At 46.0% G+C, this 19,840-nt stretch overlaps 2 protein-coding genes across 2 annotated transcripts; both read left to right on the forward strand.

Annotated features, from left to right (window-relative positions):
* Positions 1–985: 985 nt before the first annotated feature.
* LOC124691279 (short-chain dehydrogenase TIC 32, chloroplastic-like) lies at positions 986–11,010 on the forward strand. Its single transcript, XM_047224555.1, has 8 exons — positions 986–1,129; positions 1,210–1,441; positions 8,406–8,485; positions 8,714–8,867; positions 8,952–9,030; positions 9,438–9,522; positions 9,810–9,856; positions 10,638–11,010. Exons 1-8 carry the CDS (start codon positions 1,018–1,020, stop codon positions 10,794–10,796), a joined length of 948 nt encoding a protein of 315 aa, XP_047080511.1. The 5' UTR covers positions 986–1,017; the 3' UTR covers positions 10,797–11,010.
* A 2,854-nt stretch (positions 11,011–13,864) lies between these two features.
* Positions 13,865–18,027, forward strand: LOC124685949 (uncharacterized protein C23H3.12c-like). Its single transcript, XM_047219970.1, has 7 exons — positions 13,865–14,077; positions 14,165–14,229; positions 14,335–14,433; positions 15,377–15,494; positions 16,105–16,176; positions 16,808–16,924; positions 17,333–18,027. The coding sequence occupies exons 1-7, from the start codon at positions 13,865–13,867 to the stop codon at positions 17,495–17,497; spliced, it is 849 nt and encodes a 282-aa protein (XP_047075926.1). The 3' UTR covers positions 17,498–18,027.
* The last annotated feature ends 1,813 nt before the right edge of the window (positions 18,028–19,840 follow it).

The following is a 19,840-nucleotide window of genomic DNA, read 5'->3' on the forward strand; positions in this document are numbered from 1 at the left end:
AGGAGTAGGCTACCCTCCGGGGTTCAGCTGGCTAAGAGGAATGATCCTTCTAATGGGGATTGCCCCCTCTGTGGGGATACAGAGGACTGCAACCACATTTTCTTTGGGTGTCACTTGGCAAGAATGATGTGGGCGGGAATTAGGGAACTCCTACACTGCGACTGGAATCCAACAGGGGTTGGCCATTTCATCGCCATCGTTCAAAGTCGCTCGGGGTCTCTTCGTAGGCTAGCTTGGTTCACCTTCGCGGCTCAGTCCTGGGCGCTATGGAACATACAAAACAAGTTGATGCTATTTATCATATGTCCATGTACATGCAGAGATGGAGGGTTCTGGTCAGACCGAGGGACCGGCCGCTGCTGGACGCGGCGATAGGCGAGCTTAGGAGGCTACAGGCGACAATCAGGACGGAGGCGGCTGGATGATCATGACCCACCCCCGGGCGTGCCTTTACCTAGTCCTTGTTGTTGCGCGATGTACTTCTTTCCTGTGTTGTTTGGACCTGTGTGGACCTGTTAAAACTTGGTATCAGCTATCGTGATGTGCTGGAGTGCGTTGTATCGAATCGTATGTGGTCGTTGACTTTATATATAAAGCTGGGCCTTTTGGCCTTCTGTTTAAAAAGAATCGGACCCGAGACACTGAGTGCGTTGACTCGACAAGAACAACACTGCATACTACCAAATTACTCCACTCCAACTGACACATCACCTTTACGGGTTGTTTCATACAAATTTGACCAGAACATAGCAAGGGTGGGTCTTCTGTGTTTTTTATTTTTTTCCTTCGAATTATTTTATAAGTGGTTTTTTTCTTCACCTTGGAGCAGAAATCGGGTCCGAGGCACTGAGTGCGTTGACTCGAGAAGAACAATATGCACAGCACGTCGGGCGGGCGGGTGGTGCTGATTGCTGGACTTCGCCGCACTCCTCTTCTTCCCCATTCCCCCCTCTCTGCATGAGATCGATTAATTGATTCATCCGCCGGAGATCAATAACCGCATTGCCGCAGGCGACGATGCCGCCGTGGATCTTCAGCCGGAAGGGCGCCTCGGGCTTCTCCTGGGCCTCCACCGCCGACCAGGTCACCCAAGGCCTCTCCGCCGCAGGTCTCACCGCCATCGTCACCGGTAAGGCTCCTCCCCTGCCGCCTCCTTTCCTCTTGCCTTTTCTGCCGCCTTCATTTCGATTCGGTTCGTTCCAACCTCAGGGGCGTCGAGCGGGATCGGCGCCGAGACGGCGCGGGTCCTGGCGGCGCGGGGCGCCCACGTCGTCATGGCCGCCAGGAACCTCGCCGCCGCCGAATCCGTGCGCCAGGCCGTGCTTGCGGACAACCCCGCGGCAACTCTCGACGTCATGGAGCTCGACCTTTCCTCCATGGCCTCCGTCCGCAAGTTCGCCGCCGACTTCAACGCCAAGGGCCTCCCGCTCAACATCCTCGTGTACACCCTCTGCTCTTAATTCCCATAGTACTAATAATAGTCTAATATACTCATACACTCCCTCCCCGTGCGTCTCAAAGGTGTTAAATCACTTCAGTACAATTAGCTGGTTGTCTGTATGCAGATAGTTTCAGTACAATTACTAGCATATGATCTCTGAGGTTTGTCTCTATGTCGGGTGTTCGGTCAGTATGAGTTCATTCTGTACAATTGTAACAGTCCAACAAGTTTGTCCCAGTACCGACGTACCTAGCAACTACCTATGGCGATTCTTGCACCAGGACACTTAAATCCTGGATAAACACAAACATCTCCTATTTACATCTACTCCCTCCGACCCGAATTAGTGGACGTGATGTCCTTTTTATAAAACACACCTTCCAAGTTTCCCGACAAACAACCGAGGTCGTCTCTATCCTCGCTACTCGTCTGGTCGTCCCCCTTTCCCCGCTACTCCACCGCCGGTGGCCACATCTTGCCCGCGCCGTCTGCTCCGCCCCTCCCTCGCCGGCCGCCTTCCTTCCTCATCATCTCCCCGCCTTCCTTCGACCAACCAGAACCCAACGAGGAGGGAGCAAAGATGAAAGTGATCCCTTTTGCCCCCAAGCATCTAATTTTGCCGGCTCCGGCGGCGATGCTCGTAGTCTGCGGGGTGAATCCAGCGGATTCCTCGCGTCCTCTTGCGCCGCCACACGCACCGCCTGTCGGAGCTCCCCTGCAACCTTCTCCACCTGGCGTAATGTGGCCGGTCGACCCGGCGCTGGCGCTGGACGAGGCGGCGCTGCTGCGCTACGCGGCCGCGCACATCCAGGGCTTCCCCGCGCCGGCGCCCGCGCTGGCGCTCACGCAGTTCGGCCACGGCCAGTCCAACCCCACCTACTGCCTCCGGGCCGCCTCCGCCACCGAGACCCGGCGCTACGTGCTCCGGAAGAAGCCCGCCGGGGCCATCCTCCAGTCCGCCCACGCCGTCGAGCGCGAGTTCCAGGTCCAGATCCTCCTTACCCGCTTCGCTGCTGCTCAATTCAGTCAACTGTTTATTAGGCTTGCCGTTGCAGATGTTCCGTTTGCCAGCATAATTTAGTCCGTCTGAACTCCTACAGTTTGACCCTGGGTTCGATCTGAAATGGTAGCCAGAGTTAGGTGCTGCTGCTTAGCCGGGGTTATGTAAAGTTCATGATACCTCCACTGATTGCACTTGCTCTCATTACAAAGCCTGTATGGTTGCTTCTAGGTAGACAATCTAGTTTCGTGCTTATTTAGAGCATCTGAACTTTCTAGCTTCTTTATAATTGACAAATTTAGAGTGTGCTTACCAGTGATCAGAGACCAATTGAATTATCTAACCTTTCAGCCATGTGGTGAAGCATGAGGGTTTAAATTGCTCTACATGTCGATGTAAATGCTTCGTATGAGTTGCCATTAGCTTGTTTAACTGCGAAAATTACTGAGCTTTTGCTTTGTTTGATAAGAAGTAATGTGGCTCTAAATATAGCTGCAAGAATGTGTGTCATACTCCGTAACTGAATTGTCATGTGGATCAGAGTGAGCTTTCCTTCCTCCAGTTCATCCCAGGCTTTAAATTTAGTTGCAACAATGTGTTTCATATCTGCAAGAATGTGTTAAGTGCTTGTGTTGGGAAATTCAGCAGTTGATGTTGACCGTTGCTTGCGTCGTTAATCTGTTTGAATGACATGGTTGCTTTCTGGTTTGGTTGGAAAACTGACGGTTGTTGCTCCATTGCAGTTTAAGGAGATAGCTCAGGTTTTTCGATAGAGTTTGTCGATAGTCTGCTTCCTTGTGTAACCTTGCATATAGTACAGCCTTGTGTTACGTCTTCTTGGTTTCTCTCAGTGTATTGTTGTCCTATTGAGTACTGTAATATTCATCTCAGTTTTTATTTTTTTGACTTATGGCTTGTGGTTTAAACTAGTCTTCTACCCAGCTTGTCCGAAATTCAGCAGACTAAATTTTTAGTTTTAATTTTTCAGACTGCATAAGGTTAATTTGGTTTGAAACATGAAGAGAAAGAATTATCATGTTGTTGATTTGAAGGCTTTCTTGGAAAGAGTTGCTGCAAAAAACAGACAAACTGAAAATCAGAACAATTTGCATGCTAGAATATTCCATCAATCTATTACTCCTTGTCTCTGTCATTGCAATCTACCAGTATATGCCATCAAGTACATATATACACAGTAGTAAACACAGTTGTAGAATAATGACTTACAGACAACACAATTATACCATCTTATCCTTTACATTTTTTGCAATATACCATGCTTCTACTTTACATTTGTTTGCTCCTTGTTCAATATACCCTGCTTCTCCTCAGTTCAATTGTACAGTACTCCATGCCAGCTATTTTAGGACTGTTTGTTTGGGTCCTCCTTATCCGAGTTTCTCTTGTATTGAAGCTTGGAATTCTCCTATTTTGGTTTCCCGGATGAGGTTAATTTTATGTGTCTCGACTCGACGCCTTTGACGGACAAGGCTTGATGGGTCATTCAACCATGTGTCATATGTATTTCCTGGGATAATTATGTGATCATCCACAATTACTTGGGGGCCAGTCCTGCGTGCTTTTCTCTTTGATGCTTTGGCTGGTTGTTTTGCCTCGATCTTCTTCTCCTGCTTAGGCTTCTCTTCTTTTATTCTTGGCTGTATTGCAGCTTCAAATTTGCCTATTTGTGTTTCCCGGATGAGGTCAAGTTTCTGTAAATAGTAGACATAAAATTCTGTGAGTAAGATGCATCAGTTTAGACCTATCTTAATACAGATAATTACAAGCAATAGGACATTGACATACAGTCTTGACTCGACGCAATGGTTGGATAATGCTTGATGGTTCCTTCAACCATGTGCTATATTCTTTTGTTGTGATAATGGTGTCATCGTCCACAATTATTTGGGATCTTCCTTTTCTCTTTGATGCTTTCTTTGCTTCTGTAGCCTTGATCTGTTTCTCCTCTTCCTCCTTTAGTTGCTTCTCATATTCCTCTATCAACTTTAAGGTTTCTTCATATAGTTCGCTATCAACCTCTAGTGTGTCAGGCAAGTTTCCCTCCTTTATCAGTTTGTCCTTGCCCATGTGAATTAGCTTGTATGTATTTCCACCCTGGTTTTTCATAATCTGCACAAGGACAGACTGCAAGGTGACATACACTTTGGCAAGTGTATTCACGTCATATGCATCGTAAGCTTGTTCTACTGATTCTATCAATTCTTTGAGAGTATTAGGTGCACTCTCAAATGCCAAGGATTGGATTGAACTGAAGAAGCAGAGATCCAGAACATTCACATCTGGGGAGTTAGGAGGTTGAAAAGTCAACCTAATATCCAATCCTGAAGCTTTTACGGCGGCTTGAAAAATAGGATCATCAGGCGGAACATGTGTTCTTGCATTGTCCTGTTGTATCCATATGGTTCCCACGTCTCCATCGTCGGGCCATACTTCAACAATTGCTGGAATTACCTTCTCACAGAGGTATTCCCGCATCACCTCTCTAGTAACATTGAGATTCTTTAGCATCAAATCGCCTTTTGTTTGATACTTTGAGTTGTACTTGGCCACATCCTCTATGACAAAAGCCCAAATTCCGACCTTTCCGTCAAATGTCATATTACCTTGTGCATCAAATCTTGGTCTTGCAACCAGAGTTAGGAACATCACCTTACCGATGTTGTTATGGTTATGGATAGTGCGAACTGGATCCGGTTCTTCTGGAGTTAGGTAATATGTTCGATTGCGCTTTGTCATATCAAACCATTTTTCATCCATATGCATTATGTTCCCCATCATTTTGAAGATAACCTTTGCATCTGTTATTGATGGTTCATCTATCATTGAGATGCAATATAGCCGTCTTCTTAGTCTATTTTCCAAATATAGATATGGCTTCAGACTATTAGTATGGCGCCTTAAATCGCCCCATGCCAACCGTCTTTGTAGTGTTGAGAAAGGGACACCAAGGGACCTTGCCAGCGCCCTCAGTGTACCCCTTTGGTTCAATGGAACTTGAGGAACCCTTTCATCCAGATTAAGCTCTCTCCTCTTTCTTCCACACATCTTCCGATTATTGGAGAAATCAACCACTTCATTCCTGGCCTCTTGATCCATTGCCTTCTTCCATGTCTTCTCGACTGACCGAAGACTTATTCCCAAGAGTTGAGCCACATTTTCTTTATCTGCCTTCACAACAGGTCTATCTTTGCCTAAAGCTTTCAATGCAATATATGAGGCAAATTTGCTTCTCTCTGGCACATCCTTACGGCGCCGCTGCAAATTACGTTCTTCTTCTGGATTCTGGTTTAGCTCCACATCTTGTTCTTGTTCTTGTTCTGGATTCTGTTCTAGCTCCGCAGCTTGTTCTTGTTCTTGTTCGTCTGGAATGTGACCTGGCTGAGCAGCTTGTTCTTGTTCTTGTGGAGTATGTGGACTGAAGTTCAGATCCAGAACCCTCCCTACATCATCCTCCTCTTCTGGAGGAGTTGAGTTGATATCAATGAGCATGACCATTTTCGCCTATTATGAACCAGCTGCAGAAAATAAATCCATGTCATTACAATGTTCCATATTATAAGCAATACATAATCCTTGTGTAAGCTCACTTGTTCCACTTCAGGTCCGAGGAGGAGCAGTTAGTGGAGAAGAATAAGAACAGAGTGTGCTAAACTAACCCTCAATTCTTTTTCCATATTGTGTTCTGATTTGCAATTTACTGTCATAGTGCGTTACCAAGTAGGACCTCCAGATAAGGAAGGTTATTAGTTCTCGAATTATGTGCTCTATGAGTATAGAGCATCCGCTGCCCAAATAGCTGTCCTATATGATAGCAAAGTTAACAGTACTGAATTTATCTGATGACAAATAGCTGTTGTTTCCAGTTACTGTAACATTATGTTAACATATAACTGTTATTTATACCTTTTGTCTATAAAGGAAGGAAGCTGTCACATAATGTCCCAAAAAGGAAGGAGTACTGTAATAGTTTACTTTTTGTTATACAAAAGGGTGTTGTCCTTATGTAAACAAAAACTATGGAAATTTGGTGTATGAGTATATGGCTGACATCTACATTTGTCTTTTTTTTGTTACAGGTCTCTTGACAAGAATATATCAGGTGTGTAAAGCTTCTGCATAACTCCCCTTTCTGGTAGTTTTATAGTCTACTACAGCATATGTGCAGTAATCCTGATGAGCATTGCTAACCATGTTGTCTAACATTATGGCATGTTTTTCTCACCAACAGGTCCACCTGCTAGCTGCTCATATGATGTTTACTGCTTTGGAAAGGTGCTGCTTGAGATAATCACCGGGAATTTCGGTGCGAGTGGCTCAAATGACACTGATTCAGAGGATTGGTTGGCAATCACGTTAGGCTATATTGAAACACATGACAAGGAGAGCATCTCAAATATTGTAGACCCTTTACTTATTGCCTCAATGCCTGTCCAACAGTACTTTGCTATCAGTTCACTTGGACTAGTAGACCTATATGCTGCTGTATCTTTACAATAAAACTGAACTGAACATTTCTTTTAGGGAACACAAGATGAACATTTATAGCGGTGCTTGGCAGTATTTTTTTCTTTGAGACCATGTTTGATTTTATTGACCTGTAAATAATATTGGCAATTCATTTTGCTAACCTTGCACCAATTCAATTTGGCCAAATGGTGATGTTCAGGATTGCATCAGTGTGTTTGAGCGGATGAAGAGGTCGGAGCATCAAGGGAAAGGCTATGGAGATCAGCACTTGAGGCAGCAATTTTTGGGTGAATCTAATCAGCAGGTGAGGGGGATCATAACTAGCTAGACGTCTATATTCTTGCTTCTACTCTTATAATATATGATCTTATTCTCTCTTGTAGATCAATGATCACATGATGATGGCTGGAGGATCTGATGTTTTCGCCACGCCTTGCCCATACCGGCCTACTATCCAAAGCATCCGTAGGCAAGATAGTTGCTGTGTATGCTTGTTCTGATAAAACTCTACTCTGATCAATTGCAGAGCCTTCTCCATTGCACACAACAACAATTGTGGAGAAGTGCACTCTTAAGCTGGTTGATGAATACAAACACATGTTGTGTCAGACCAATGAACCTATGTCTACATTCCTACAGTACATAACGTAAGTGATGCTATCATAGCTTCTGTTTCTTTTGCACACACCAACATATTAAACTCTAGTGCAGGGAGCTTGTTCATAATGGGATAATGTTTTCCACAGGCAGTTGCTCAAAAACTTTGCCACCAGGAACTTCAGGGACGACTGCTTCATCGGGGAAGGAGGTTTTGAACTTCAGATTCTTGATGTTGTTAGAGTGCCGAGGTTACTTGATTGTACCAGTGGACGGATGCAGAACATGGGGAGGTGCTTGGCCAGAAGACATCACGGAGAGGTGCCGGTAAAGAAGAGGGCGAGCTCACCTCCCTGGGGGCGGCAGCGACGAGATACTCCGGCGAGGTTGGAAGCGCTGCGGTTCTCCGGCGGCTCGTCCTTCACCGGCGTGGCCGTCGCGTCCTTGCGGCCTTGATACCCCGCTCCGGCGCCCTCCACCAGCGGCCTTGCTCCAACCTTCCGTCGGCGAGCTCGACCCTTCCGTCGACGAGGTCGCCTGGGCAGGGGAAGGAGAAGCGTCCGGCCGCTGGGATCTCTCCGCGGGAAAGGGCGGAGCCACGGATAGCAGCGGCGCGCGGTCGCCGGGGAGCAGCGGCGTGCGGTCGCCGGGGAGCAGCGGCGCGCGTCCTGGCGACGCGAGGAAGACGACGGGAGGACCTGATTGCAAAAGTTTTCAAACTTCTAAGGGGTTTTCTGTAAATTTTAATTAAAACGCCCGCCCGCCCATTTTTTCGGGTCGGAGGGAGTACTATTTTTATGCTCTGCTCGCTCACATGTTTGTTCAACTGTACTTTGCAGCTCATTGCATTCCCTGATTACATGGTGCTTTCTCTGGCAGGAACAATGCAGGAGTGATGGCAACTCCTTTCACCCTCTCAAAGGATGGCATAGAGATGCAGTTTGCAACTAACCATGTTGGTATAACTACGGACTCACATCTACTTGACTAGCTAATGACGAACCAGTTACATAACCTGATATACTACACAGCTTCATCTGAACAATATAGTGTTATTACCATTGAAATTTACTTCTCACCCTCCCATGTTTCAGATGGAAATGTGTCAGCGTTAACAAAAGTTAGGGTGGTGTTATGTTTTCAGACAACAGCATAGTAAAATATGACTCTGGTGTCATAATATTCAGGGCATTTTCTCTTGACAAATCTTCTGCTGGAGACCATGAAGAAGACCTCTCGTGAATCAAACGTGGAAGGAAGAATTATCAATGTTTCATCAGAGGTCCACAGGTTTACGTACAAAGAAGGCATCCGATTTGACAAGATAAATGATGAAGCAGAGTATGTAATTATTTGTTTCCTCCCTCCTGTTTCCTTCATCTAAGACAAATCCATTCAATTGATCTTCGATCTTGTGCTCTGCAGGTATAGCACCTTTGGAGCGTATGGGCAGTCAAAGCTTGCGAACATTTTGCATGCTAATGAACTTGCTAGGAGATTCAAGGTATGCTTAGTTCCACCAAAGTGTTTTCTTTCAATGTGTGTTCATTCATCAGATTTTGTAGTTGGGACATTGCACCATGTTTCGAGTTTGTTAGGTACAGTGTGCTATATGTCTGTGTTTGTTCCAAACTTCCAACATGAGTACTTATGCTGAGGAAACCAAGCTGTTTTGCACACGATCTGCATGCCATTATTTCATTTTTTCCACTTTGTCTAAAATAGTTGAAGAACTTTTGTAAACTGTAACCATGGGGAGACCTCATAGGGTAGTAGTGTGTCAGACTTTTGTAAACTGTTTGCATGTAACTTGTTTTGTCTGTTTTCAGTTTCGTTTTCATGTTACATAGCTTTGTTTGAGCTCAACTATGTGAAATCATCATGACCATGATACAACAGTTTATCTAACAGGAAGAGGGTGTTAACATCACTGCAAATTCTCTCCACCCTGGATGTATCATCACGAACCTTCTGCGCTACCACGGTATCATAGATGGTAAATATACTTGACAGAAATTTCTCATTCCTGATTTCACAAAAGAAATTGTCTTGAATCACGTTTCTCCTTACTTTGAATAACTCATGGTACTCACAGCAGCAGAAAAAGGGAATACCGTAAATGTTAAGATTTAGACAGAAACACATGCATCAATCAAAATGATGTGCAAATTACCTCTAGCTCTGAAATTAAACAATACTTCTACTTGTTGGTTAACATTAGATTTCTATTAGTAGCTTATTTTGTAGCGGTAGCAACTGATCTCATCATTTTATCATATGCAGTTCTCACTCGTACTATTGGTAAATTGGTGCTGAAAAATGCTAATCAGGTACACTTTTGCACTACTATGCTCAGTCTTTAGGGTCTTTATATTATCATATTACAGAACATAAATAGGAAAGAAAATGCAATAAATGTAGCACTTCGTGTTATATTGTGTTGATCAATGATTTCTATGTTACTCTGTCGCCAACTTCTATCCTGGGGTTTTCCAGGTGGCTTTAACTTGCCTGGAAATGGCATACAAATCCTTAGTTTTGGAGCAAAGTGTAAAGAGATTTATAATATATAGTTAAATCACTCTTGCCCTAGATTTAGCAATCTAAGAATCCACTTCTTGTTCAGCTGCAGACCCCTACAATTAAAGATCTACTCTAGCATGTACGGTCTCCGTAAATGACCACTACCATATTGTACTATATTGATAGTACAACTGTGGATCTTACTAAGTCATTTTTTTTACGGCTATGCTATTGTTCATTGGGCAGTAACCGTTCTTTAGTTTGCCGCTATGTGGCCGTTGCCTTCATTTTTTCCGTGCTGCCTTCGGGCTGTGTCGTGTTGTAACTGGAGTAGTGGGCGTCGATCTAGGGACCTGCACAGCTGCACTTCACTTGTTCTGCTACATGCCCCTAAACTTGAAGATCTAGTTTAGCATGTATGGTCTCTGCAAGATGACGACTACTAAACTGTATACTACATTGGTAGCACAAATCTAGATCTCGCCAAGCCACTTGTTTTATGACTATGCTTAAGATTGCATTCCTGCGATCTTGGTTTTCTTCCTGGATCTGTCTGATACATGAGCCTTGGGTTTGTGCTGCGAACAGGGGGCAGCGACCACGTGCTATGTCGCGCTGCACCCGGGCGCAAAGGGTGTGTCGGGGAAGTATTTCAGTGACAGCAACGTGTACGAGGCGAGCGAGAAGGCCAAGGACGTGGAGCTGGCCAAGAAGCTCTGGGACTTCAGCGTCGAGCTCACCACCTGAAAACTGAAAAACGCTCCTCGCGTACTGAGGGAGATGAGATGGGATGGTGGGAGGAACACGGTGTTATATTGCAATGTACACAACCTGACTAAAACATGATCAGAATCATAGTGAAGCAGAAAATTTGATCTCTGAATTGTTAAACAGGTGGAGGAAACACGCGCGTGGTCTTCTGTGAATTGTGCTGCGATGCTACACCAAGATGGTCTCCGAATTTTATATTATGAACCACATCAGGTAGTTTGGTGTCTTGTTTGTATGTACCAAGATACTATTATGCACTTGACACTAGATTTCGCTCTTAGCATCTAGTGGTAAAGCCTTTCTGGTTTGCCCTGACTTCATCTAGATGGGTGACAGTAGCCGTCATTTAGACCTGATGGGCCGCGTTCCATATGTGGTCTGCATCTTCTAGACGAACTCTATACATTCTGGGAGATGGGATCGTGTGGTATGCTGCCTGCCGTAATCGATCTGTGTTTGATCATTTGGTTGCTGTCTTGCTGGTTATCATGGTTTGAGTTATGTGATGCTTGTTGTTATATCCCGTGGTTGCTGTCTGTAAGATGTCGGGACGTCACTATTGTTTCCGAGACTTGCATAGCCTCGGAGCTCGACCCCATCTCCTTTTTTTTAGATAAAGGAGCAAAAGCTCCAGCCTCTGCATCAATTGATGCACACGGCCCTTTATTAAAGATCACAAAGTATCGAGTACGAAAGCAACAGTATACAAAGTACATTCATGGATCCGACAAGGTTGCTACATGAATCAACCAATAACGGAACCGCTCCAGCGAGATCGCATCTGACCAACGCCTCCTGCCGGCGGTGCTGCCTGATCTGCCTCGCCTCTGTGGCCTTCGGGCCATGGGGGTGCGGTGGATCGCGGCCCTTGTCGGCGGGAGGGCTCCACTCCCTATTTTGTGCGTTCCGTTCTTCGTTTGTAGGGTCAAAGTTTGTAGGGGCGGCGCTCAGGTGGTGGTGGCGCCGCCTCATGCAATAAAGTCTCCCCGGCTTCAACCCCATCTCGGCGGCAACGTTGAGAGGCTTGTGGGAGTGGTGTCGTCTTCGAGGTTTTCGTCTGGCTGTGGGGATCTTCGGATCGTCAAGGAGCTTCAGCGGCAGTTCATCCTTCTTCTACGTCTTCGGAACGGATGTGGTCTTCTTGACTCGTTCGGCGACTTCCCGTCCGCAATCAATAACGTTAAGCCGTCTCAGGGAGGAGCGGCAGCGGCGGCGCGCCGTCGACATGGTCTAGAGGTTGAAGTTGAAGGGCTTCTCAAGAATCTCGTTGTACTTTTCATTTTTCTTGGGGTGTTTTGTACTGTTCGTTGTTTCTTTTAATGCCAGTGTCCAATACGCAAAAAAAAAAAAAGGCTAGCCATACTCTATCCTATTACTGTGTCGCCATCCAGTAGCCCGGTAGTAGAAATCCTGAGTAACCAACATCAGCTTGTTGCATCTAGTATCCATATCCTTGCGCTGATCCTCCGGTAGTAGGAAAGCCCATAACTGTATCCAATGCACAGCTCGATGAATAAACTGTATCCTCCGGAAGAACAGACCCCATCTCCTTGGTTGCTGGTTATTATCATAATTTAAATTGTGCGCGATAACCGTACTTATATCTCGTTGTTTCTCTTTGTAAGGCGCCGAAACTTACAGAGCTGCCCATCTGCCGTGTGATTGAGCAAGGACAGTTCCTTGTTATGAACATCCGGGCAGCGAATCATGTGTTCTGAAAACTTGGTACACCCTCCCGATCCGAATTAACTGCATTTTGCCTAAATCTGTCTAGGTACATTGAATTTGTGGTAATTAATCCGAATTTGAATCTGTGGTAATTAATCTGAATCGGACCGAATAATATTTTTTGGTTTGGTTTCGGTCACTGCATCAAATCCAACTAGTGTTAATCTTATCTGGTTCTCATTGTGGATTTCCGGTTCCTTTCATTCGTAGAATTTCACTCTCCACTGATCCATTTTGCATTCATCTATCTAAGTATTGGTACGGCAGAATCTGTTCTTGCCAAGACTGAACCTTGTCAGGAAATGGCACCATCCACATGTTAAATACTTTTCCGCTGTCCTCCCCACATTGTTCTTGCTCCCGTGAGGCACCAAGCGCGGAATTGTGCCCTGCAAATTTTGTGGTATTCATTTGATATTCGTATTTGTCGGCATGGTTTAAGGTCTATCTCTTCCGACCTATGAATATCATCTTTGATGATGGTTCATATTTTGGTGCGATTGTTATTTTGGACCTTAACACGATGACTTCTCGTTTGTCTGCTACAATAAGCTCCACTACAAAAAGCTTCGTCTGGCTTGCTAGTGTCTGTAGTCATCGGTAGGTGGTGTAAATACCAATTTATAATTTTTATAATTTTTTATTTCTTTGTACTACAAATAATTATCAATGGATTGGCAGTTTTTTCGGAAAAAAAACTTTTCCGCTGTCTATTCTTTTAAGATGCTTCGCATGAACATTAAGACTAGCCCCAATAGGAGTATCATAAGTAGTATCATGCATGCCAAGTTGGCAAAAATCTGATATGTCACATCAATTAATGAGGTGAGAAATTAGAGTAGTATCATAATATGATACCGTATTATGACACATAAACCTAGAAAAACTTCATGACAAATACATCATGTACACATATTTGCATTGAGATTCTACAAATAATTAAATATGACATAAGTATGATACAATATTATGATACTATCCATTGTGTTGTGAAACATTTCCTTGTCAGAATCTTTTTTTAAATGTTTCCACTCAGACTCTGACAGTCACAGACGACCCGATCCGGTCTATAGTTGTAATAAATAGAGCTCTAATAAATAAATGGAAACAAGCGGCCAAGCGCCTTTGGATCGCCATCCAACGGCTGAGACAGAGCGACCCCACGCCGCGTGGACGCCCAAAACAAAACACTCTGTGCCCCCACTGCAAGCCTCCACTCGACGACCGCGCCGCTCCACCTCGCCGCATCCCACGCCGCGATCAGCCGCCGCCTCCCTCGCCGGCCGACGACTTCTCCGTCCACCGCAAACACCACCATGCAGGCCCGCGTCGTCGTCTTCCCCATCAGGCGCGGCGCCTGGTGCTTCGTGCGCCCGCGCGCCCCCGCCACCGCCACCTCCGCCTCCGCCGCGGGCCACGGAGCGCTCCCCCCGCCGCCGACGATCAGGGACCTGTGGCGCGGGATCTCCGCCGGCGGACGCACCGCGCCCGAGAACGCCGAGGCGGTCGCCGACTTCGTCGCAGACAAAGTATTCGACGAAATGCGTCTCCCCCTCCGTCTCCCTCGCCCTGCGTTTTCAGTCTCTGACAGGGTTCCGGTTTCTCCCCCTTGATAGATGAACACCGCGTGGAACGGGTTCGGGAGCGCGCCGGCGGGGTCGGTGAAGGGCCGGATCCACAGGTCCGTGGTGGTTTAAACGTTCTGGCGTGCGCGCGTGCGTGTGTGGAGACGAGATGATCGATCGGATGCTGATCCCGTTCGCCGTTTCGCTTTGTTGTCGCGCAGCTTCGGCCTCAAGCTGCTGTCGCGGGTGCGGCCGTCGGAGATGCTGCTCAAGTCGGTCACCAAGGACGTGTCGAAGCTCGACATCGTGTACCCTGCGAGGTGAGTGGCGATGTCCTGCGTTGATGTTTATCCATGGCTGTACAATGTGCGTTGCTTTGTTTCTGTCTGTTGGGTGTGTCCAAATGGCAGGGTGGTGCTGCTCAGTTTAGGTGCCAAAATTCATTCTGGGAAAAATGAAAGCTCGGTCGTCAAAACAGTTTGTCTTGTATTGAAAGTTTTCTGATGTTAGGGACTTTGAATGTAAACTAGTATATCTTTTCTATTGGATGCGCATTTGCGATATACCATTAGCATTTTGCATGGGAACTGTGCATGGTTGTTTCTTCTGTAAACAAAAATTAACAGGGGCTAATCCCTGTTGGACTCATTTTTTTTTTTTGCATTTAGCAGCAAGTAGGCATTGTCGCCAATGATAGAACTAGTTAAACACACCGAGCAGGGTATGTTTTATACTATATGTAGGTGGGTTCTGTGCGATTAAGCTTCTGTTAGCCAGCAAGGTCAGTGGTGATAGCTTGTGTTGTTATTTCTCCATGGCTGTACAATGTACGTGCCTTCTTTTGGGGATTTACTAGTAAAGGTAAATTTTTACAGTTTCAAGTGCTACTATTTCAAATGACAGGGACATGCTAGTTTTCGCTTGTCTTGTGGCTGCTAAAATGGAAGGGAGGTGCTAGTGCGTGCTGAGTTTAGTTATGAAATTTCATTCTTGAAAGCTGATGTTCAAACATCGAAACTGTTTGTCTTGTATTGAAATATTTCTGATGTTTGTGACTGTAAACTGTGTTTTTGATATTCGAGGTACACGCGCGATATATCATTTACCAGCAAGTAGGCATTGTTGCCAATGATATAGAACTAGTCAACTACACTGAGCAGGATGTTTAGTATATATCTAAGTGGGTTCTGTACGATTTAAGTTTGTGCTTACATCTGGCTTCAACATATTTTACACTTATTTTAAACCATTTTTTAACTGCAGTATAAATCCCCGTCTTGTGCGTCGGCGGTTGCGGCACATTGCTGTTAGGGGTGCTTCTGTTCACAAGAAGTGGCTATATGCCTCTATTTGCTTGTTGCCAGTTACCAGTGTGTTCATGGTAAGTCATTGTTTTGAAAGTGTTGGCTACAATTGATGATAGTTTGTCCAGTACATTTATTTGAATGATTCCGAAGATCATGTTTCACATTTGTTGTTGATTCCAAAGATATTGTTATTTCATACTTGTCGCTGAATCGCTGATATTTTAGTGCCATGGAGTGCTGACCACAGAAAATAGTAGATCTTAGTGGTCACATCATTTGAACATTTGTTCCTGCCTCGTTCTAGCCTTCTAGTGTTGCACACGCCTCAGTTGGTTGAGGTCTAACTCTCTCGCGTGTTCTACTTTGTGACTTAGTACTCCAAACTGTGAATAGAGAAATGATAAGCCCATTTTTTGTATCTAAAAATTTAAGGGACCAGGCTTAGATTTGTGCAAGTACGGTTCATACTCACAATGTTCAAAGATGTTGTACAATGATTGTTTTTGTGGAAGTGTGATTCATCTTATCTAGTTAATGGTTTAGCACGTAGCCATTTTCAGTGCAGTTGTCGTATTTTATCATCGTCTGGTTCATCAACAGATCTGATTGTATGTTGCATTATTGTACTTCGTTACTACATAAGGTAAATAAGTTGTTAACAGAACATTATTTATTCATCTACAGGTACTGCCTTTACCAAACATACCATTCTTCTGGATGCTGTTTCGCTCTTATTCTCATTGGAGAGCTCTGCAGGTATGAGAGCTAATCAATTCTCTAATTCTTTTTTGACTATTCTCTGCTGTTACCCAAACTCCATATTTTTGGTGAAATGTAGTAGAGGGTGAATTTAGGATTTTCCTGTGCAATGTTGGTGTATATACTCAAAGCATGTCGAACACAATTCCAGTTTGTTTGAATTCTAACTTGTGAACTTGCTCTCTCAGCAGTCAGCACGTTTTCTGATTAATTTTCTATTTTTTCGTTATATTCTGTAAACTTGTTTGTGGTGTATAGTGTTATAGGAAATAATTTACGCAAAACTTTGTTTTCCATAGGATAAACTGCCTCCTAGGAGGATGTAATCTAAACTCTATCTTTCCAATGAAATGAAACGCAAAGGTCCTTTGCGTTTTCTCGAAAAAAGAAGCTATAGAGGGCATGCAAGTCAAATAGGTTGTTGCAAGTTAAAAGTTTGCTAGAAAGAGAAGAGTTGTTGGTGATGGCACAGTTTCTACTTGAGGACTGTTTGATTGACCACCTAGACTGGCATGTGTTCTTTGATGTTGTTATAGAGCTAGAGATGTACTATAACAGATGTACCATATAAGAGTTAGCAAAATGGGAATCAAATAGATATGTTTATTTGTTATTTATTTTGATGCAGGGAAGTGAGAGGCTCCAGCTGCTAGTCTCAGATTCCCCGGGCAAATGGAAAGCACTTGTTGATAAGAAAAAGGGAATTAGTGAAGGAAAGGATGGTGACAAAGAGGTTACTCCTTGGGTAAGTAGATGAATCAAAAAAAGTCCTTGGTCACACATGCCTCTGTGTAGACTCTTGAGAGTTCAGAGCGGCATGTATCTCCACCAATTAGGTGCAAGAGTCATTGGGTGATGGTAGCTTGGCACTCTACACTTCTTGCTTTCTGCTGTATATCCTCAAGTTTATTTAGAAGAGGATGTTAGATTTCAGTGACTGTCAGCAGCTGTGTGCATTTTTTTTTTCTGTACTCTCGTCTCTTGCGTGTTTTGGGTTTCGGTCTCAAGTTCTTGTGCTTGCTTGGCTGCAACCTTCTGATCATTAGCATGTAGCCTCACGTGTGACTAACTATATGTTCCAGTGACCTGTACCCTGTATCTCATTTCTGGCATGCACTTTGTAAAAATGCTCACTGTGTTGTTCCTTCAACAGAATTTGCAGCCATCGAAGAGGCTTGCTGGGTTCCTTGAAAAGAGAGGCTTGGATGAGGGTCTGGACTGCGACACTATTTCAAGCATTTGCCAGGAGTACAACTTGGACAAGATTGACGTTCTGAAGTATAGGGATTTGGAATGGCCAACTTCTCGCTCAACCTAGGAGTTTTTGTCTACTGATGACTGTACTGTTGGTACGACACCTCCACTGATGATAACATTCTGAAGGGTGCAGGAGCAGCACCGGACTGCTAATATCCATCCATGATCAGGTGTGGAATTTTCTTTTTTGCTAGGCGAAACATGGAAGTTATTTTAACCGGTGGCATGGTGGGTTCTGCTTTGACCGCCTAAGTCTGCTGCTAGTTTAGAACGTTGAGAAACGAAGAGGACCTCTGAAACAGTAGCTGCCCATGGTGGCTTGTTTACTTGTGTACCCACTGTGTAAATAGAGGTGGTGGTAACATTTGCAACCGCCGTTTCTTTCCCGTTTCAGCACCTCTATGAGACAGTGAGGAGATTTGTTTGTCTGCTCAAGTGAACAGTTGGGACTGAGATTGACAATAACCTTCAATAACCTTTTCTTTTTCTCTCTACATCTGATACGATCCATCTTTGGTCAGCTTTGAATCTAATGTCGGATTTCAAAGCATGATATTTTTGTCTCTGCAAGTAAGCAACTATTTGGTCTTTTATGTCTTTTCTCGGTGAAACTCTGAAGACCAATTTTACTGCTACTTTTGTCCTGAAAAGGATGTTACAAATTCGTCTAAATTTAGATGTATCTAGACACTATTTAGTGTTAGTTCCTATTAAGACAGTTGTAATTTTGCAATACCAATTGCCGTACCATGTGCTAGCAAGAGTTGACATTGTAATTGGACGAAATTATATATGGAAGTTGTTAAGTTGCGACCCATTCAACAATGTCAACTTTTCTACCGTGTGAGGTGTTATTATTTGCGTTTCTTGCGTGTTTAGACGTGGATCGATCAGAAATAATATGTTCCTTCTTCGTCCATTGTCAACTCTCATTGCTGTTGCCTCGTCTCATCTGGTTCTTGTCCATGGCGAGGAACCCGCTGTTCACCGTGACGTTCGACCTCACCAGCAGCAGCAGGGACGACTATGGCGCCTTCATCGCTGGCATCCGCGCCAGGCTGGGTAACCCGAGGCACGTCTCCCACGGCCGCCCCGTCCTCCCGCCGGTCGAGCCCGGCATCCCGCCGCGCCGGTGGTTCCACGTGGTCCTCAAGACGCCGGCGAGCGCGCTAACGCTTGCCACCCGGGCCGACAACCTCGATCTAGTGGGCTTCCAAAGCAGCGACGGCACGTGGTGGGAGCTGAGCGACGGAAGAAAGCGAGGAGCAATGGTGTGCGTGATGCGCGGGCCGCGCGGCCTCATCCCGGGATCCTCATCCCTGGGCTTTGGCGGCACGTACCGCGACCTCGCCGGTGGCGCACGAGAAGCGATCGACTTCGCCGTCGGTCGGCAGCAGATGACGGAGGCAGTGGACGCGCTCGCCGCGCACACGGCGGAGGCCGACATATCCTCCTCCGACGCCGAGCGGCAGGCGCTGGTGGTGGTCCGATACATGGTGCACGAGGCGACGCGGTTCTTGGATGTGTCGGCGGCCGTAGCCGGCCTAATGCGCTCACCGGACGCGGGGACGACAAAGAGCATTAAGCTGACGCTGAAGGGCGGCGAGGAGGATCTCGGGTGGCAGTGGTCGTCCAGCTTGCTGCTCAACGCCGATTCCTTGTCCGGGAGAAAGAGGGGGGACTACTGCACATACCCGGCCGCGTGGGAGAGAGGGGATTGCTTGGCCAGGGCGGTCGCGAGAGTGGGGATACTGTTGTTCGTGGCCACGGAGAACGGGATCAAGGCCAAGCGGGTGCTGCGTCTGTTCGACGGAGACCTATGCCGCAGAGCTGGAACGGACGGCGGCGCGGCGACGGTCCAGGCGAAGGCGGACGTCAGGTTCCTGGTGTCCGGCGTGTCTGTGGCGGCTCACAGGTACATATTGGCCGGGAAGTCCGTCGTCTTCTTGCGCCAGTTCTTCTACGGCATTAGAGACAAGTCTCCATGCCTGGAGGTCAAGGACATGAACGCGGCGGCCTTTAAGGCCATGATTCACTTCATCTACACCGACATGGTGCCCGAATTCGACCAGGAACAGCCGGACATGGAGGCGGTGGCGGTGTTTGCCCACCACCTACTTGGAGCTGCCCACAGGTACGAGGTGGACGGGCTGAAGCTCATCTGCAAACGCAAGCTGCAATCTGGTGCCATATACGTCGGCATGGCGGCGACGACTCTTGCCTTAGCAGAGCAGCACAACTATCGGCGGCTAAAGGCCATGTGCATCGACTTCATTGTGAGCACTCGCGAGAACCTCCATGCCGTCTTGGCGACGAAGGGATATAAACACCTCGAGGCAAGCTATCCTTCCGTGCTCACCCAACTTCTCAAGTCAGTGCGTGTGACAGCAAGGGAGAGCTAGGG

Source organism: Lolium rigidum, chromosome 2 (assembly GCF_022539505.1).
Source record: "Lolium rigidum isolate FL_2022 chromosome 2, APGP_CSIRO_Lrig_0.1, whole genome shotgun sequence".
Classification (NCBI taxonomy): domain Eukaryota; kingdom Viridiplantae; phylum Streptophyta; class Magnoliopsida; order Poales; family Poaceae; genus Lolium; species Lolium rigidum.